The sequence below is a fragment of the Centroberyx gerrardi genome, chromosome 6, assembly GCF_048128805.1.
Source record: "Centroberyx gerrardi isolate f3 chromosome 6, fCenGer3.hap1.cur.20231027, whole genome shotgun sequence".
NCBI lineage: Eukaryota > Metazoa > Chordata > Actinopteri > Beryciformes > Berycidae > Centroberyx > Centroberyx gerrardi.
Genome location: NC_136002.1, coordinates 15,186,183 through 15,205,301, shown reverse-complemented (window position 1 = coordinate 15,205,301; position 19,119 = coordinate 15,186,183). Strand labels below are relative to the sequence as shown.

Below are 19,119 nucleotides of genomic sequence, written 5' to 3'. Positions count from 1 at the left end.
CAGTACAGATATACAGATGCTAATGCAGTCAGGCTCTCAGGATGGAAAAACTACCAAAGGCAACGACAGAACATAAAGAAGTCAAAAATCTAATTGTGTGTGAGTGAATGTGTATAACCTCTAAAGAGGAAACGGTTAAGATATCGCCTGAAAAGCTTTTACTGCTTCAAAGCAACAGTTGGGTGCCCAGAGTGAGTGTTGTTACAGTCAGCAGGATCTTGGACGATCTCCCCCAGGTGCATTTGACTCTCACAAGAAAAAATAAATGTTACTGAATTTCCTTATTTGGAGGTCAGGGTCTCAATGTGATTGGAAATATACAGTATATAGTCCAGACACTAGACATCTTTAACAAACATATGAGCAATGTAAATGGACGAGGAGGAGTGGGGGACAGGTAATGCAGGCTAAGATTTAAAATACTATCTATATAGCCAACAGAGACTCATATTTGAGTGTGGGAGCACAGCAACTGACTCTTATGACATCAGATCTTATGATCAGATCTAAAAAAAAATACACTGAAATGTCAAGTGTGCCCAGGTTCTTTGATACTTTCTCCATGAGGCTGTTATTACACGGGCCTAATTATTGCCAGGCAACATGGCCAAAAGTAATGCCTCAATGCTCTTACATTGATAATATAAAACCTTCTTGCTGCATGTTAATACACCTGTTGCCTTGTGTTCAGCAAGTCTCTGAGAAACAAGTCAGATATCACTGAATTCTGCTAACTGTTGAGAAAACTGTTGAGAAAATCGTTTGCAGTCACAAATTCAGTTCGTTTCCCCAAATGCCAGACATTGGCATTGCCAGAACTGAAGTAAAACTATGGTACCCAATATTACAGCCTACATCGGGGGTCATGAGTTCATCAGTGAGTCTTTTAATGCAACTCAAGTCCATCCTTTATCTCTTCTTTTGACTCTCTGTCCTCCTACAAAGGACACGAGATCACCACATCATCAGGAATGGCCTAATATAGGCTCTGATGTTAACATTTTCTCTACACATTGTGGCTATCAAATCAACTTGCAGCTCATAGCAGCTCCAAATAACAGTCAGATGAAGGGACTGGGGCTGGATAGGCTGGACAGAAGGTGCCAGAGGAGACAATGGGCTCTATTTTCATGAATCAACAACACATGGCGCAGGCACACGGGGCGTGGCGACTTATGTTTGGTAATTTTGTGGCCAGCGGCGCAGTTGGAGACGTGGTGGGATTAGGAAGAAAACATGAATAAGGTCTATCATTCTATGTCTATGTGCTTGACACACCTACCAAATCAGCGTTGACACCCATTACGTGAGTTTGTTGTGCTAGCACCATAGTAACGACCTGTAAGGATCACGGATATTGTAATGTTTGGTGCTGTTTGAAACATGTAAGCGACAGAAAAACTTGGGTATCGTTTTCTGATGTCAGAGAATCAGGGGGTTCTCTGTTGTGTAATATGGCGGTTATCAGTAAAATTAAAATCCCTCTGAGTCTGGCGGCTGGAGAATCTGAGTCAAAAGCGCTTCTGGAACCAAACGTCTCAACTCTGTATGCCAACATATCATCCACAAAAAGGGTTGCTAAGCTTCTGAATAGGATCTGTCCATGTGTGCATCGCTTGGTAAAGCCATGAAAATAACATGGCTGCGTCTTGCGCCATGCACATTTAACCTGGTCTGAGCAGCACAAATCCTGATAATCCTTGACACCAAAATTGCACTGTGCTGCTTGATTGTCACCGACACCCCAAGTCTCACCCACAAGACAGTGTGAGATGTACTACAGGGATCTGACTGAGCATGAGTGTACCCCCAGTTCTGATCTGCTTCAGTGACACTGGAGGCAGTTCTGCACAACACAGATAAGAGGGGCTGAGTAGGGACACAGGCGGTAAGAAAGGGGTGAGGCAGCTACGTCTGTTTGGCTTCTCCTTGTCCTTCTCCTGTGGAAGGGAGGGCAGGTCGAGGCGGGCCCAAGTGACTGGCCCCACCTTCCTCAGAGAGACCTCCATCTTGGCAGCCATCAGGTTCACCACACTGCTGTTCACCTCCACTGCCTGACAGGGGAGAGAAACCTGCGTTAGGCTGTGTGTCCAACAAACACCTCTACTTAAAGATAGCAGTGCTGAGGAAGCAATAATCATGCCTCCTGTTGTTATGAGGCTGTTGAAGACACGTGTGAAGTGCTTTCTTTTTGCAGAAGAACATACATTATGTGACCCAGGAGTTTTGTTTAGGTTTGAACCATTTTATGGAGGAGCAGGATCAGATCTACTGTAGGAAAAGATCTGGTGTGATGGCGCGCCACACTGAGCACTAATAACACTCTGATCTCAGGAAAATCCTTTCCATTGAAAATAATGAAAGAAAGACAACAGTGCTGTAAAGATGGGCTTTCTTTGCCAGTTCTCCCTTGGAAAATAGTTTTTTAATGTCAGTGGGACTAACCTGAAGGTAAAATTAAATGTTAAATTGAGAAAAAAAAAGTTCCAATGAAAATTAATGTTGCCCTACTATACCTAGTAACTAAACTAAGATTAACTAAGCTTGATCGGTTTAATCTCAATACATTTGAACTACCTCCTTGCACTGAAATCAGCAAATATTTGCAAAAAACATAAATGCATTACAGGTTAAGTGTGATGGTGGCCCTATGTATTGGCCTTATATACATCAGCTCACTCCTGCAGGAATTAAATATCTTTTCTTATGGCTATGCTAACACTACAAGACTTTCAGGAGTTTTGTTTTTCCTTATTCATCTGTCACAGCAGAGGTTTAGAGAATGTCGCCTGAATCCTATTGAACGCCCCTAACTCGTCTTTGTCACAATGGAGCTCAGACATTCAGCAGAAATCGCCTAAAACTGCAATCTGCATGGTTTCCCTTTAACACATATTTTGTTTGTTTTATGTTCACTGCTTTGGTTTTACTTTGACTGTAAAGCAAGATCTTCACTTGCCCCCCATAAGCTGATCTTCTGTTCAAACTCTTTATCTCCCTCAAACACCACACAGACTTTAACCTGGAACAGTCAGGGACAAGGTTATGTGAATATGTGAATGTGTAATTGAGAGGGAGAGAGAAAGAGTGAATGAGTGCATATAATAATGAGTGTGCATGTGCTGTCATGTAGCTTTGTGTGTGTGTGTGTGTGTGTGTGTGTGTGCGTGCCTCTTGTGTTTTTACCGTGGTGCTGTTGGCCTCCACATAGCTGAGCTCTGGTAAGGAGTTCTTGGCGTAGATGGAGATGATGACCTGACTGCCTGTTTGGTGCCAGTCAAACCGACACTGCATCACCTTCCCTAGAGAGAGAGAGAGAGAGAGAGAGAGAGAGAGAGAGAGAGCATGATGGAGGCAGAAATGGAGAGGCAGAGGGGGATAGTGAGTGAAGACACATTATGAGAGACAAAATGACACACAGAGGCAGAGAAGAGGGGAAGCAGATCAAAAGCAGAAAAGAAGGATACAGAATATTGAGCATTCATAACACCAGTTCAGTCAAATTAGGTCAACTAAAGACATGACCTTTTAAATGAGTAGACATAAGACTCTTTCTCTCTGACATGGGGCTGCAAATGAAAACTTCCTCACCGCTAATGCTAGCATGTTTAGATGTGTGTGTGTGTTATACCCTGGCTGACTGTGACAATATTGTCTCCCCCCTTTCCTAGCCCTTTGGTCTATGTCGGGGTGCTTCCTGTCTGACCTGGTTGTGTTTCCTCCAGAGATGCCTTCCTGTAGTGCAGCCCTGCTGGGACAGAAAGGAGTTGAAGTCAGCTGTCTTCTTCCTGCAGCAGCTCCAGTACTTCATACTGCAGACAGACAGAAAAAGCACACATACACATTTATTCAAGGCAAATCAGCACAAATATTTCAAAAACTACACTTAGTACAACTACATACTAAAGCCTAATTGATAAACACTCTTAGTATCTTAATAGCTCATCACACACACAAAGGTTTCCAATGCAAACAAGGTCATAAATATGGTGTGTGCATGTGCATGTGCTTGTGTGTGCGCATGTGCATGTGCATGTGCATGTGCGTGTGGATGTGTGTGTGTCCTCACCCCTCATGGCATGAGAAAGTGTGTGTGTGAAAGAGTGACTAAAACAAAAACTCATTTTAGCTTCATGCATTGATGTCAGCTGCTGCTCCCTGGACTGATGTTGACATCTGGATGCCTTCCACTGTGGGCAAAATGCTGACATCACACCAGGGAGACCATCTTTACACACCTGGTCCATACTGGCACTTTTTTACTGCTGATTCCAAGTACTGAGCTGATCAATTACTTTTACTCAACAATACAGACTTAGACCATGAGCTTGAGGACAAAAAAAAAAAGATGAAGATTATCCCTTTTTCCCATTTCAGAGATGTAACCTTTTAAGGGTGAACATGGCTAGAAAGCAAGATGTTTTCTTTTGATTACTAACATGTAACCGGTATCAGAGCCTGTGCTTCCTAACAACTCACCTGCCTACAGATATTAGCCATTTATTTCAAAGGGCTGACCCACCTTGAGAGCATCGTGAAACACGGGCACCCCAGGGTGGAAGGTGCAGGCATACTGTGTGCGGAGAAAGAAACATGACAGAGCTCACTGCTTAATTCACAACAACAATACGCCTCTTGTTAATGATCAGCGTTACAGATCAGTATAAAATTTACCTCCACTGCAGTGACAGGCTTCATATGGCCTGCCAATTTGCATTGCAGCTGCAATTTGTTATCTGCCTTTGGAGTAAAAAGGTGTGGGTTCATCTCACGGCCAAAGGGTTGAACATGTGTGTTTCTAAATAGTGTTAAATGACTCTAATCACAAATAGATAACATGAGCCAGCAAATTTTCAAAGCATTAATCCATTGGGGTCCCAAACTGGGGTCCAGGGACCACGAGGGGTCCTTGAGGGGGATCCAGGGGGCCAGGCAAACTTATAAACAGTGTAATTTCACTCACTAGTGGTCAGCATAATGAGAAAATACGTACAGATGACTATATTGATGATAGGCTTGACTCTCCACTGTAATCTCCACACCTGCTGTACAGTAGACGTTAATGTAAATCTATACCAAGTCATTTCTAACAACAAAAATCTTCTCAGATGGGGTTTCTTGGGACAAACTCTTATCAAGCAGGGGTCCGTTGTTTAACGCCTATCTATCTGGGGGTGCCTGACACGAAAAAGTTTGGGAACCTCTTTAATAACACCAACAACAAGCAGGTGACAGCAGAGAGACTCTGAATATCAGCTCATGGTAGCTATACCGACACCTATCGCCAACGTTAAACTTGCCATTTTAACGAGCAATCCCGAAAGACTAACTTTTAAATTCCAGTTACTATCAAATATAACGGCAGAATAAATATGTGAGATGTGTTTTGAGGAATGTAACGGTAGTCACCGTCGGGGTTGTTGTCCGGATCAAACCGTTGTCCGCAGCCCTTGTTGTAGCACAACAAAGACATGCTGCTGTCCTGTCGAAAACTGACAACTTCGGAAAATCATCAAATATATGCCTAATCTCTTAATACATTTAATTTGTATTTAAATTATATCTAAAACTAGATTCATTTCATATTAATTAACTGGTTAGCTGTTGTACGACTTTGTGCATGTGGGACTTGCGGTTGCTGCAGCAGCTCACTTTCCACAAACACGCACGCACGCGCACACACACGCACGCACGCACACACACACACACACTCGGCATGGCATGGTGTCAGTGTATTGGATTTAATCAATTCCATCACTTGCTACAGTTCAAAACACGTGGTTCATTACAGATACACGTGCAGCATGGAGTAGCCTACACTCATTGATAGACTACAAAAAATTGAAACACAATCATCTTCATTGTCAGAAAAAAATATTTTACCTCCTTTGACTGCAACAGAAGTTATAGTCACTTAAGCAGCAATCATTTATTATCTCAACTGGTGGATTCATCTATGCTACAGTTAATGTCATCAGAGATGGTTATGTCAAGACAGAGGGGCACTTGGACTGAAGGTCTGTATGTTTCTTTCCAGGATCCTCCAAGGAATCATGGGCGGTGGCAGGGCCACATTCAGCAATCCATGCATGACACTGCAGTTTAGGAAACTGTTGCCATTTATATTTGTGTCACCCTCACTGCATATAGGTATAGCACTCTGCACTGTATATTATTCTAATAAGGTCTAATCAATGTGCAAAAAAAAACATGCAAATTGACTAAGAGTACACGACATGGACATGCAATCGTGAATCCAACATCTTAATATTCAGTGGTGATTGTGGGCAAACTCTGTCAAAGAGGTGGGTATAGGTGGTATACTGTGATGCCAAGGCAAAGGCAATTGGTTTGATTACTGGGTGTACTCACCAAAAGCACTGGGTATGCTCTCTACACCTGAGTACACCCCAACTACACCACTGCATATGGCTCATGAATTCGATGTCTGTCCATTTCTTCTGCTGGACTAAAGACAGAAATATTACATTGCATTAATGCTATCTAATGCACTCCAGTCCTACATGTTATGAACAATATGCACTTTAACTCTCAGTCTGCATGCATTTTACTTTAGCTTGCTTGTTTTCTTGATCATTATTTTTTTTTAATGATTTACCTTGTGATATTTTGAACTATTTTGCAGCTAAATCTGATGCTGCATTAGGTCTATACGGTGTGCACTTTATTGCAGAGGTGTGACCGAGTCAACATTGCTCGAGTCTCAAGTCAGTCTCAGTCTTGAGGCCCAAGTCTCAAAGTCAAGTCTAAATGTGGATTACCAAGTCAAGTCCAAGTCTAGTCCATGTCATTAATGTCAAGTCTCAAGTCAAGTCAAATCTCAAGTCTAAATGTAGAAAAAAAGCTATGAAAAAAGCTGATATTAAAATGTCAGAACAAATGAAGTTTAAGTGAATTCATTTAATATCTTAAAGAATACAAAATATCTATGACTTTTCAATGCAATATCATTTTAATAGTTTTTAGTTTATAGATTTCTATAATCAGTTTCAACTTCAATAAATTCAATCATTCCATACAAATTCAGTAAACAGAATTTAAATTCAGTCGTCTGGTGGAACAAATCTCATAACTTTCAATCTAAGTAATTTACACAAGTAGTCCATGGGCTCAGACCCAAAATTTAACGTACCGGTACCGCCAGATCTGACAACGCATCATCTGCGGTCTAGCACGTTTAAGACTGAATGAGTCAGGGAGGACTCAGACACATCGCGCAGATAGAAACGGATGAAAAGGCACGGAGAAGCCCAAGATGCCGCTGCACAGATGTCTGCCACCGCCATCCCTCTGAGGAGGGCCGTAGATGATGACAAGGCTCTCGTGGAGTGCGCCCGGACGCCTTGTGGCGGCTCGGCTCCCGCCGCACTGTAGGCTTGTGTGATGGCATCACACAGCCAGTGTGACAGACACTGTTTTGACAGAGCCGAGCCTTGTGAATGCCCTCTGTAATGAACAAACAGCTGCTGTGTCTGTCGGATGTTTGCTGTGCGCAAAACATACTGAGACAAAGCGCGCACTGGGCAGAGTCGGTGAGACGCTTCCTCTGCCTCATTTCTGCGAAGCGGGGGGAAGAACCCCTCGGGGGAAATAATTCTCGACCGAAAGGAGTTTGTTAGGACTTTAGGTGTGAATGAGGGATTTGGCTGTAAAGTCGCTGCACTTCCATCCTCTCTAATAGAAAGGCAGGACGGCGAGACCGACAGCGCGCATAAGTCACTCACTCTCTTAGCAGACGTCAGGGCTAGGAGGAGCGCTGTTTTCAGGGATAGCATCTTGAGAGAGATCTGGGCTATCGGCTCGAAAGGGGGACCCCCCAGAGCGCGCAACACCAGAGGTAAATCCCACTGCGGAGCTAGAGAGCGTATGACAGGTTTCTGTCGTCTGAGTCCCTTTAAAAAGCGCTTAACCAAGGGATGCGCGAAAACTGATCTCTCTCCATAGCCCTCGTGGCAGGATGAAATGGCTGCAGCATACGCTTTGATTGTAGATGGAGCCAAATCGTTATCTACCAACGTCTGAAGGTAGGTTAACACGAGAGGCAGAGGACACGACGTGGGATCTGAGCCTCTCTCCACACACCAGCGCTGAAAAGCAGACCATCTACCCGTGTAACACGCTGTAGTAGAAGGGGCTCTCGCACCTTGGATAGTGCGCACCACCGCAGGGGGCAGACCTAACCTTTCCAAGCGCTCCCATTCAGCGGCCAGGTCCACAGTTGTTGGCCTATTACCGGGAGGTGGAGGATCACACCGTCCAGCTGTGACAGTGCGTCTCTGCGCCATGGGAGCTGCCACGGTTTCCCCGCCAGCAGCTGCACCATGGTCGGGAACCAAGATGCGCTCATGCGTTCTGGTGCCACCAGAATAACCGCTAGGTTCTCCTCCTGAACACACGCTAAGAGGCGAGAAATCAGGGGAACTGGGGGAAACGCATAAAGGAGAGCCAAAGCGGGGGATGTTTGACCGGCGGCTCCTGGACGTACACATCCCCGCCTAAGAGGCCATGAGCAGGTGCAGGTTGCTCTGCCAGCATCGCTATGCCCCTCAAATCCACCGCCTGCTTAATGATGTCCGGCAAGTCCAGGAGAAATCCTTTGGCGGCCGGCATGTGGCTGGCAGATTGGAGCGGAGAAGGAGAGTACCGCAGCAGCAGAGTACCGCAGCAGCGGAGCTCCTTGCCGCGGTGGGGAAGGGGAAAGCCGCAATTGCGGGGCCCCGCCCTCAAGATCAGGCTCCAGGTCTCCCGACAGGGAGACGGCAGAATCAGGAGGAGAGCCCGAGATGGAGGGAGCCGAGCCGGCTGACTCGTGCCCGCCATCAAGGATTTCCTCCGGAATATTCGGGAAGTCGTTGCCGCAGAGGATCTTGTCCAGCTCGTCGTCCGGAGAGACGGCGCCGCGGTCAGCCCAGCTACCGTCATCGCTTCCCTCCACCTGGAGCGCCGTGAAGGCGTCCGCCCGCCGCTGCAGTTCCTCCACAGGCAGTCGAGCACAGAATTGGCAGGAGGCCTGCGGAGTCAACGCTAACCCGGCGTGAACAGCACCCAGGCAAGCCTCGCAGCGGGGGTGGAGGTCCGACGGCAGGATGTAGCCGGTCCAGCAGGCGGTACACAAGTGGACAGCTCCTCCGGCGTGGTGAGATGACTTCTTCATCTTCTTGTTCTTCTTGACTGCTTGATCGCTGAAGAAATTTTGGGAGCAGAGCTCAGGTCCTGACGCTGTATATTCTGTAGTTGAGGACCTGAGTGTAGCCACTGTAGCGTAAAGTGGCGGGAAAGAAAATTGCTAAAGAAAATTAGCTAGCTAGCTAAACTAGCTAGCTAGCTAACGTTACCTCTAAATATGGATCTGGCTGGGGATAAGTTAATTCACTTGAGGCGGTAAACACAGTCTGGTTACGTTTTTAAACCTTTTATTCTGTTGATGGGTAGACTTTATCTTTGTTTGAAGTACTTTGAACAAAATTACTTACAAGGGCAAGGCATCTGTCACAGACTAGCCTATGGTCCTAGCAGTCACCAGCCACTAGACTCACTCACTGAACACGCAACTCACGTGCTACAGAGATGCTACAGAGATGGAATCTGGGAAACCTGGACATAAACAAAACCTTCAAAAAGTGCTGTGTTTATGTGTTAATTATTTCAAAAGTGGAGTCGGCTTCTATTAAATATACTGTATATTTTCAATTACATAATTTATTTAAAAATAATTTATATTGGGGGGGAAAGAAAACAAGAATAGCAACAACAACAAAATCTACAAGCGCTAATAGGGGAAAATAACAAAATGTCCAATAAATATGAAAAGCTGCTCCTGTGGAAAGGCTATCATATATTAATTTACTTATATTGACCCTATAAACAATTTAGTATAGGTAAGGTTTTGCCCACTCAGATGGTACCGATATCTGGTCTGGCCCATGGACTAAAGATCTGTTGTCAAGACTTTAGAAACCTTTTAAAATCATCAAAGTATAAGTCAAAGTCCCAAGTCACCAGAACCCAAGTCAAGTCAAGTCTCAAGTCTTCTCTTCATGCATCAAGGCAAGTCTCAAGCAATTAAAACTGTCCCCACCTATGCCTTATGCACGCACGTGTTATATTGTCTTTTTGATAAGCATTTAGCGACAGTATAGCAACCATTTTTCATACAGCAAGTCCACAATTAGAGGCCAGTTTGTTCAAATTTAACAACGGAAATTTAGAGGGGATGGGTGGGCAGGTAAACATTCCCTCATGTTTTCCTCACATCCTAGAACCTACAACAACAGATACATTTTTATCTTGTATACTGATCGTGTAATTTCCTTAAATTTCTCTTTTCTGTAGTAGATAAGCAGTTTCCAGAGAGACAGATATTTGCATCCTGTAACAGTGTAAACAAAGCTCCCGTCTTTGTAAGCCTTTTGGATTTGGATTTGGATTTGCATTTGCGTGCAGTTGGTGGAGACGGGGAGCCGTTGTTCCTTATTCGTGGATGGACCAAAACATCTCTTACACACAGTTACAATACTGCCTGATTATTCCTGTTGCATCAGACAGAAATCATGCAGAAATACCAGCCACACTCAATATCAAACAACATGCTAGCTTTTTATTTTGTGGTTACAGTCACACTGCTCAAATATTTAAATATCAAGTTATGCAGAACATTGTTGTGAAGTATGCCTCTCTTCAACACAACATCTGCATTTTATGGTAGCATATGGCTTTGCATGTTTTTGTTGGACTGGACAGAGTTGTTTTGCATCGAATTTGGATGCACTGTCGATTTGCTGGGGCACATCTTACATGGGCATAGCTTTGTACTGACATACATGGCAATATACCTGACACACCTAGTATATTTTATTTTGATCTTTATTTTATCTATTTTATTCTGTTATATTTACTGCACTTTAAAACCATGTTTTTTTAGTCCTTCCTCTTATTTTATTGTATATTGTATCCAATGCTGAATTATTTTTATTCTGTTGTGTTTGCTCCATGTTTGTAAAGCACTTTGTAACTCTGTTTTTGAAAAGTGCGATAATAAAGTTTAGAAACAAGTTGTTGTATTTGTTACAGAATATTCTCTGCTAAACATCAAAAAGACATGTTTTATTTTGAAAGGGAAGGACTTTTTCAGTATTGGTTTGCATTCATCGGTCTATACTGCAAAAGTTCTGAAAATAAAATATTATTTAGCAAGTCAAGTCACAGGACTATAAACTTCACTATGACAAACTGGAAAACTGGTCTCTGTTAAGTACTATTTCTCTAAAACATTTGGTACACTGGTAACCTATGGAGGCAATAGAGATGGGCAATTCTGACAAAAAAAATATGACCACCAGTATGTTTTCATGATATTTTGGTTGTTAGTAGCTCTCTATGTTACCCACATCCCCATCTAAAGCAGACTAGGATAAACAAACTTCAGTGAAATTCAGTGGTATTCCCCTTTAAGACGAATAAGCGCCCAGGTCCAGGTCTGGGTGTGGTTCTCTGGTCAGAAAAGGGGAAGAGAAAAACGCCTCTATAAACTGATGTTCTGTGAAGATTCCTGTTCATATTTCCCTGCCCATCCGTCCATCAGGTCCTGGAGAGGGAAAACAAGTCTTCATTGACTGGGTAAGTTACCCAAGGCACTAACACCTGCTATGACCTGTCACTAGAATGAAACATTTTGTATAATTACTTCATTTCAAGTGATGTACATTCAGTCAAGTCTTTTTTTCCATTAGAATTAAGAAAATTTCTAATAGGTAGCCTACATGGTAAAAAATACTTGTATAAGTATCATTTATGGCTGTCTATATTCTACATTTTTTCTATGATATTAAAATGTAAAAAAAAAAAAAAAAAAAAAAATCAACAATCTCATGATACTTTAATCATTTTATTTCTACATAAGTTAAGTGTCAATATCAGGCAATATTGCAACTGAAAAATATACATACTAGAGCTATGACAGTAAATTTCTTATTAATTGCTTATTAATAATGTTGGTATGGGAACATTATGTGTACTGATACACTGTACTGGTTTACTATTGTACTGCTTACAATCATTGTATTTTCCTGTGAGGCACACACCACCCATCTGGTATTCCAGTTGAGGTCTGACTGAACTAACTTCTCTGTACAGCTGTTTAGTTTTGCTCAGATGGGCTACAGAAATACAGAAAACATCCACACTGGATATTTGGTTTGGTTTGAGAAATCTGGTTTAATAGAAGTGATTTGTGGCTCTTCAGGGCCAAAATACATCAGATAATGAGAGCATATCTGAGACCAGTTTGTCATGTGACCTGAATCCAGCCAGAGCTTTCTCCTCTGTCCCTATACTGTCTGAATAAAAGGCTGACAGGACAGTCCATACGTCTTTACCAGTTAAAAAAAAACAAAAAAAAAACACTTATCAGACCTGGGTCAAATAGTGGTTCCAAATAATTCTTAGCATTAGTTTGAACCCACTGAACTAAGGTTTACAGCCCTCTGATAGTTTCAGGTAAGATGTCACTCACAGAAAATTATACTAAACTGACTTTCAAATTCTTTCTTTACTCTTTTCTTTTCTTTTCTTTTCATAATTTCTTGGCTCTCATTGTGCTGTCCTGTGTGTCAAGAAACCCTTCTTATCACTTTAATTAAAAGAGTCAGATTATTTATTCTGACTCAAATTATTAAAAATAACAACCACTAAACATGGATAGTGTTTGTAAATGTTTGTATTTCTATATCTGAACAGAAATAAGCAGTACAGAGATGCCTTTTTCATTGATCAGGACCTATCGGCAACATTATTGAGATGAGCATTTGACTACCAAAGCACCTTTACACAGCCAAAACAGTCATACATTGCCTGATCATATTTCTAAATCCATGTACAATTTTGATGAATGATTGGAGGTAAATCAGACAGATCAGGGAATTTTGAGTTGTTTATACGTTTTCCATCTGAGCTCAGCAATCTGCATCCTTGTTATGTCTTTTCTATATGTTTAGAGGCCATGGCACAGTTGACCCCTCTACTGCTGCTGCTGGGTATGTTCCTCACTCAGTGGCCATGATCAGTTTGTAGTTATTTTTAATAGGTGAAATATTTTTATAAACCATTATTTGTTTTTATCCCACCTACACGCATTTGTACTTTTCTTTTCTTTATGTTTTAATCACTGTGGGGTTTGTTTGTTTTTTTAATCATTTAAGTGTTTTATCGCTGTTAAATAAGCGTAACTAAAGTGGTAATTACTATAGGTGTAATTCTCTGCATCTAGATTTACATTAGAATAGAATATCTGATTCTTATATCTGATCTTCTGTTTCTGTGTTTGTTTCCTTGCTGATGAGATTAGGCTTGGAAAAAAAAAAAAAAAACAGTAATTTCTATCAAATATAAACAAAAAAGTGTAATTCAGAGAGATAAAAATGTTCCTGATGTGATCTCCCAACTTTGCAGCAATCCAACTCCCATTGGTTTCAGGGACTGAAATATGGGTACCAGAGGGATTCAGAGTCACTCTTAACTGTGACTGCAGGTATAGATGCTGGTTTTATCGGAATGGATGGAGGAATTGCCATTATGGAAACGCACATCTGATCATTCAGCCAGGAGACAGCAAGACCTACACTTGCTGTAAAACCAAATATTTCCAAAACTGCAGGGTTTCATATCATGTGACGGTAGTAAAAGGTGAGCACTTGAATCTCTTTGACAAGCTGGGTGTTATGTTAATAATCAAACTAAAACAACATCCCACCCCCTAAAAAAAAAATCAAAAGGAACTGAGGTGATGGGGTGAGGTGGGCAGGCAGTAGGGGGTATAGTTGATGGGGGAAAGGGAATGGGATCTGTGCAAAAGGCTTTTCACAATCTTAAATCTTCAACCCCATGGACAAATTGATGGAGTTCCTCTTTTTCACTGTAGTGAGTAGTGTATTTCTAATTTATATTGACAAGCTGACAATGTGACATTTAGGACACATTGTATTTTTCGTTAGACTGAAGTTTGTGATCCAGGAAGCAGTGAGTTCATTTTATTTTTATATTGCACCTGAATAAGCTATAGCCTATTTGCCAAGAGAACGGGATTTAGCAAGTACAGAAAATGGATGAATGAATGAATTAATTAATTAATGGTTTAAAATGTCTCTGCACTCCCACTTTAACGATTTTTGTGGATTCTGATATCTCCATTCAACAGACTGTATCACAAACCTGCTACATGGTGTTGACATTTATGGACCGTTAAATCATCACAGCACAGAAGATAGTCCAACTAACTGTAGGCAACGCTGTACCAACACTGACCACTGCCAATATTTCACATTTTATAAACGGTAAATGAAAATATTTTTTCCCCATGTGTAATAATTGCCAATGAAATCAATGTCATAATTACATGTGGTGTTGTAGTGAGTATTGTCTTGCCACTGGTGATCTCAGTTTATGTGAGCCAGCATGTTTGTGTCACATATTTTATGATTACAGAAAAAAGACACACTGTAGCTCAATATAACTATGGGGAGCATTGACTCAATAAAGCTTCTTTATCAGATTCCTATTTTTCTCCCATATAAGTAAGGATTGTTTCCTCGGGTACTCAGAACCTCATAAGCATATGTGGATAAAAGCTAATGGAGAAGCTATCTCTGGGTACTCTCTCAGGAACTGCAATGGAATTGCTAGAGGCAAGTACTGTAGTTTTTTACCTATTTACGTTACATTTTAATTTAGGTTTCTTTTACCTAATTTAACACCACAAGTCAATGAAGAACAAATCCTTATTTGAAATTATAGGCTAGTCTAGAAAGAGGCAAAAGGCCTCGTGAGACGGAGTGTGGGCTGTGTCTACATTTGAGATTTGTCTAACAAAACCAGAGATCCAGAGATAGATAGTCTACTTCTCTTACAACAATTAGAATGACTTTTATCAAAATGAAATTTCACCTGGGAATTGCTGAAGATGTTTGTGGTGTAGACCTACAGTATCTGTGGTAGCAATAAGCAGGCTATGCAACATTTTTGCCAATGAATACTTTTATATGAATTATTGTTTTCTTACTTTACCGGTAATTCTCACTTTATTTCAAACAGTAATTAATTCAGCCAAGAAATACTGCCCTGTCAACCAGCCGGGAAACTGGAGTGAGGCGAAAAGACACTGTGAACAGAAAAACATGAATCTGGCCATCATACACACCGAGGAAGAGTCTAAAACCTTGAACAAGTTGAACCTCCAGGCTGATGTATGGATCGGGCTCAAAAGAAACAGTAGTATACCCTGGAAGTGGTCTGATGGAGAGGACTACATGTACACTAACTGGGCAGATGGTTATAATCCTAATTCAGACTATCACTGTGCCATTTCTGCAGACCTCAAGTGGCGTCCGACGCAATGTTCCGCTACCTTCCACTTTGTCTGTCAAAATGGTACAGGCCTTCACATTTACCTTTTACTGCTATTTAGCAAGAGACTACCTGTTGGTTGTTATTGTTTTTATTTCACAGTGACTCATGACAGTTAATACATAAGAACATGCTATAGGCCTACTTGAAAGGCCTACTTGTCTCCAAAAAGCAATATAGGTTATTCTGACCAAAGGAGAACACCGGTGTCATTTAAAGTAAAAGCCCATTTAATACAGTCTAAGTTCACATATTCAGTCATTCTGCAATGCATGCCGTAATTAGATTGTTTAACATTTACTCGTTTTTCGTTGTTTGTTTGATATGAAAACACTCAACTTGGACACAATGAAATGAGGATAAAACAGAAACGCTGACAAAACCAAATTAAATGATGGATGTAGCTTGGGCAATTTTCAAATCTAACTTGTTTTTCATATTGTACAAAAATGACATGCAACAACCTCATCTCACATCTTTTTCTTAGTTACTAACAGATTGGAAACAACAGAAAAAACATATCAAGTGATTCAAGCTGAAAAAACACAAAAGGAAGCTGAAGAATACTGCCAAGATCGTGGACAGATGATAGCAAGTATCACCAACAAAGAGGAACAGGTGGCCTTTGATGCACTAAGAGCAGGCGTTTACTGGATTGGCCTGAAGCATGCCAATAAGAACAGTCCCTGGAGGTGGACCAGTAGAGAACCGGTTCCCGGGGACAAATCCTGGTTAGATAGTGCTGATGGGGATTGTGTGAAAATAACCTCTGAAATGAAGTGGGAAGCAGATAGCTGCTCCAGCAAGAAAGACTTCCTGTGTTACGGAGGTGAGCTCTACCTAATAAGATGATCAATCTAGAACTACGAGCAACAGAAAAATCTGAGTTTTTAATCCTTCGGAAGCCATTAAATAAAAAAAATTTAAAAATAAAAAAAAAAGATTTGAAAATATGTTTCACATGCAGTTAAATATCAGATGTTTCTGCTTCTGTGTGGATACTGCCAAAGCCTCAGCCATGCTCAAAATGATTGTTTTCCATATTGTGAATTTTTAAATATTTTTGTCTGAAGCATCTCATCAGAATCATGAAATTAGTGAAATTCTTCTTATTATTAAATGCTGTAATGCTCCCTTGACAGATGAGGACTCTGACTGCGAGGAAGATGCAACCACTCCTGGTAACGATGAGAGTTCAACCACTCCTGGTAACGATGAGAGTTCAACCACTCCTGGTAACGATGAGAGTCTAACCACTCCTGGTAACGATGAGAGTCTAACCACTCCTGGTAACGATGAGAGTTCAACCACTCCTGGTAACGATGAGAGTTCAACCACTCCTGGTAACGATGAGAGTCCAACCACTCCTGGTAACGATGAGAGTCTAACCACTCCTGGTAACGATGAGAGTCCAACCACTCCTGGTAACGATGAGAGTCTAACCACTCCTGACTGCCATAACGGTGGAACCACTCCTGACTGCCATGGTGAGTATATAGGCCTTTAGAGAGAGAGAGAGAGAGAGAGAGAGAGAGAGAGAGAGAGAGAGGATGCATAAATGAGCAGTGTGTGTGTGTGTGTGTGTGTGTGAGTGTGTGTGTGTGTGTGTGTGCTCTTTTAATCTCACATCTCTCTCTTGTGTTTTGTGTGGAACCACAGGCCATGCAGGCCTGTGGTTCCACAATGAATCCAAAAGCTGGATTAATGCCCTGGAGCACTGCCTCAATAATGAATCCAGCCTGGTCCACATCACCGATCAGACAGTGCAGGTTGCTGTGGACCAACTCCTGGATGGCAAACATTTACATCGAGATGGGGCGTGGATCGGCCTGGAGCGGTCCATCTTTGGCTGGGACGTCCCCTGGGTGTGGACCAGTGGGCCACCAGTGGACTTCAAACAGTGGGACAGCAGTTTCCCCCGCAACCCCCTCAACTACCACTGTGGAAAGATCATCCAGAGGGAGAACGAACTCAAGTGGCTGGATGACTGCTGCCATGTGGAGTTGCCTTTCATCTGCCAGTGTAAGTTGTTGACTGAACTCTTGACGGAGGCCCAATCTGGGATCACTGTCATTGCCATGTTGTGTTGATATTGTAATGTGATTTGAGACCTGGGGCAAAGCTCTTGCCATAATGCACGTCGCTACTGGGACCTAGGGTTAGATTTTCTAAAGCCATATAGAGGACCATGTAAACCTTAAGTCCAGGCACAACAGGAAAACTGACAAAAACTGGTGTTTACAAGATTTCCAGGTGACAGCAGAAATGAACTTCTGTCTCACTGCAAATTCTGTCTCTTTTTTTGTCCTACATGTGTCGGCAGATTTCAAACACAAGACTGCATGAGGCCCTCCAGACTACACAAGAGTCATCTGCAAATGCTGTCACAGCTTTTTACACTTTTTCCATTCTTTTAATATTGATTATTTTATTGAATATTGGTGTATGGGCTATTGATTGTTTGATATGCTGTTTATTGCACTTCTATTCCTTTTTGGACAGCTCAGAACTCTGATAAGCTATTTTCCCCCCTCAGAAAATCTATGTAGGCCTATGTATGAAAACAAGTGTTTGTTAATAATGTTATCATTAATCCAATAAAAAAAACTATATCCATCTGATGAAGTATTTCACTTATTCTTCTGTATTCTGATAATGGTTTGAACATGCTTGACTGAAAGGTTGAACACCGTAGTCACACGATTAAAACTCAAGGGTAACAATTCACTATATAAAGCACAACAGTAGTAACAATTTCGGATTGGTAGACATGGATCTATTTTTGATTGGCTTATTTGGATTGGCTGGACTATATGAAGTTTTCAACTCCAGTGAATGGTGCCGCCAGCCTGCATGTGCACATCTCAAGCACAAGCGCGGCGATTTCACGGGAATGAGCTTTGCTAGGCAGAGCCAGCAAAAATCTGCTCACTGGTTCCACTGTGAAAATCATTTTTATGATTTTTATTTGTGCCTGAGAGCACACACACATACATGCCAGAAAATCCAGCATTATAAAATGTAATTTTTATTGATCATTATCACAGAGAAGCTTGACTCAAGAGTGAATACAGCAAGTACAAATGCACACATAGGCACACGCATACATAAGCACACACACATAAAATGATTTAAAGCCCAGCGTATTTGAATATAAAAAGGAATCTCTCTCCCGCACTGATCTTTTTTCCATCAGATTGTCTTTCAGTTTTATTATGCACAATCCTTTTTTTCAGATGTTAAAGATTAAAGTAGACATCCTACAAGACAGCTTCATCCACTCCATGCCACACAGAAGAAAACACTACCTCTAACAACACTGACAAAAAAACCTTTCAGCACATCACAGTGTGAACTTTCTCCAGTGTGGCCTTTCAGGTCGCTTCCCCCACTTTTTTGTTTCAGGTCTGTCCGCAATAAACTGTAAAGCTTCCTATGAGTCCACAAAGTCGAACTCCCATTGATTGCGTTTCATCACACCTTGTTCTCCAGATCCCTGTGCCACTTAGTTTCAACTTCCAAAATCTCTAAACCAAGGGTGGATTCCATGTCAAAGTGTTTGTTTTTTTTTGCCACTCCCATGCCTTTGGTCGAAGGGGAAATATCCACAATATCTAAATAAAAAATGGGAGCCAAATGAATGAAGCTCCATTCATATTACGTCAGGTGAGGTAACATTAGTGCTCACTGTATAGCGTGACA

The 19,119-nt window shown here is 41.7% G+C and overlaps 2 protein-coding genes and 1 long non-coding RNA gene across 3 annotated transcripts; 2 read left to right on the top strand and 1 right to left on the bottom strand.

Annotated features, from left to right (window-relative positions):
- Positions 1–1,751: 1,751 nt before the first annotated feature.
- chordc1a (cysteine and histidine-rich domain (CHORD) containing 1a) lies at positions 1,752–5,473 on the bottom strand. The gene is made up of 6 exons (XM_078284263.1): positions 5,410–5,473; positions 4,515–4,572; positions 3,690–3,812; positions 3,187–3,289; positions 2,956–3,022; positions 1,752–2,050 (listed from the first exon to the last, which is right to left on the bottom strand). The coding sequence occupies exons 1-6, from the start codon at positions 5,471–5,473 to the stop codon at positions 1,752–1,754; spliced, it is 714 nt and encodes a 237-aa protein (XP_078140389.1).
- A 6,104-nt stretch (positions 5,474–11,577) lies between these two features.
- On the top strand, positions 11,578–13,609 carry LOC144539388 (uncharacterized). The gene is made up of 3 exons (XR_013504922.1): positions 11,578–11,637; positions 13,014–13,052; positions 13,468–13,609. It is a non-coding gene; the product is annotated as an uncharacterized LOC144539388 (long non-coding RNA).
- A 652-nt stretch (positions 13,610–14,261) lies between these two features.
- LOC139931540 (uncharacterized) lies at positions 14,262–18,181 on the top strand. The gene is made up of 7 exons (XM_078284313.1): positions 14,262–14,348; positions 14,590–14,699; positions 15,106–15,441; positions 15,905–16,246; positions 16,560–16,904; positions 17,077–17,439; positions 17,741–18,181. Exons 2-7 carry the CDS (start codon positions 14,630–14,632, stop codon positions 17,761–17,763), a joined length of 1,479 nt encoding a protein of 492 aa, XP_078140439.1. The 5' UTR covers positions 14,262–14,348; positions 14,590–14,629; the 3' UTR covers positions 17,764–18,181.
- Positions 18,182–19,119: the final 938 nt, after the last annotated feature.

What these genes read in the sequence shown, in the direction of transcription:
- chordc1a (XM_078284263.1), bottom strand. Translation starts at nt 5,473, where the DNA reads ATGTCTTTGTTGTGCTACAACAAGGGCTGCGGACAACGGTTTGATCCG. An exon ending in GATGCTCTCAAGGTGGGTCA is followed by an intron (nt 3,813 to 4,514) that starts GCCCTTTGAAAT and finishes GTCTGTCTGCAG; the next exon opens with TATGAAGTACTGGAGCTGCT. An exon ending in GATCAGCTTATGGGGGGCAA is followed by an intron (nt 2,051 to 2,955) that starts GTGAAGATCTTG and finishes CCTGTCAGGCAG; the next exon opens with TGGAGGTGAACAGCAGTGTG.
- LOC139931540 (XM_078284313.1), top strand. Translation starts at nt 14,630, where the DNA reads ATGTGGATAAAAGCTAATGGAGAAGCTATCTCTGGGTACTCTCTCAGG. An exon ending in CTGCAATGGAATTGCTAGAG is followed by an intron (nt 14,700 to 15,105) that starts GCAAGTACTGTA and finishes TATTTCAAACAG; the next exon opens with TAATTAATTCAGCCAAGAAA. An exon ending in GTTGCCTTTCATCTGCCAGT is followed by an intron (nt 17,440 to 17,740) that starts GTAAGTTGTTGA and finishes ATGTGTCGGCAG; the next exon opens with ATTTCAAACACAAGACTGCA.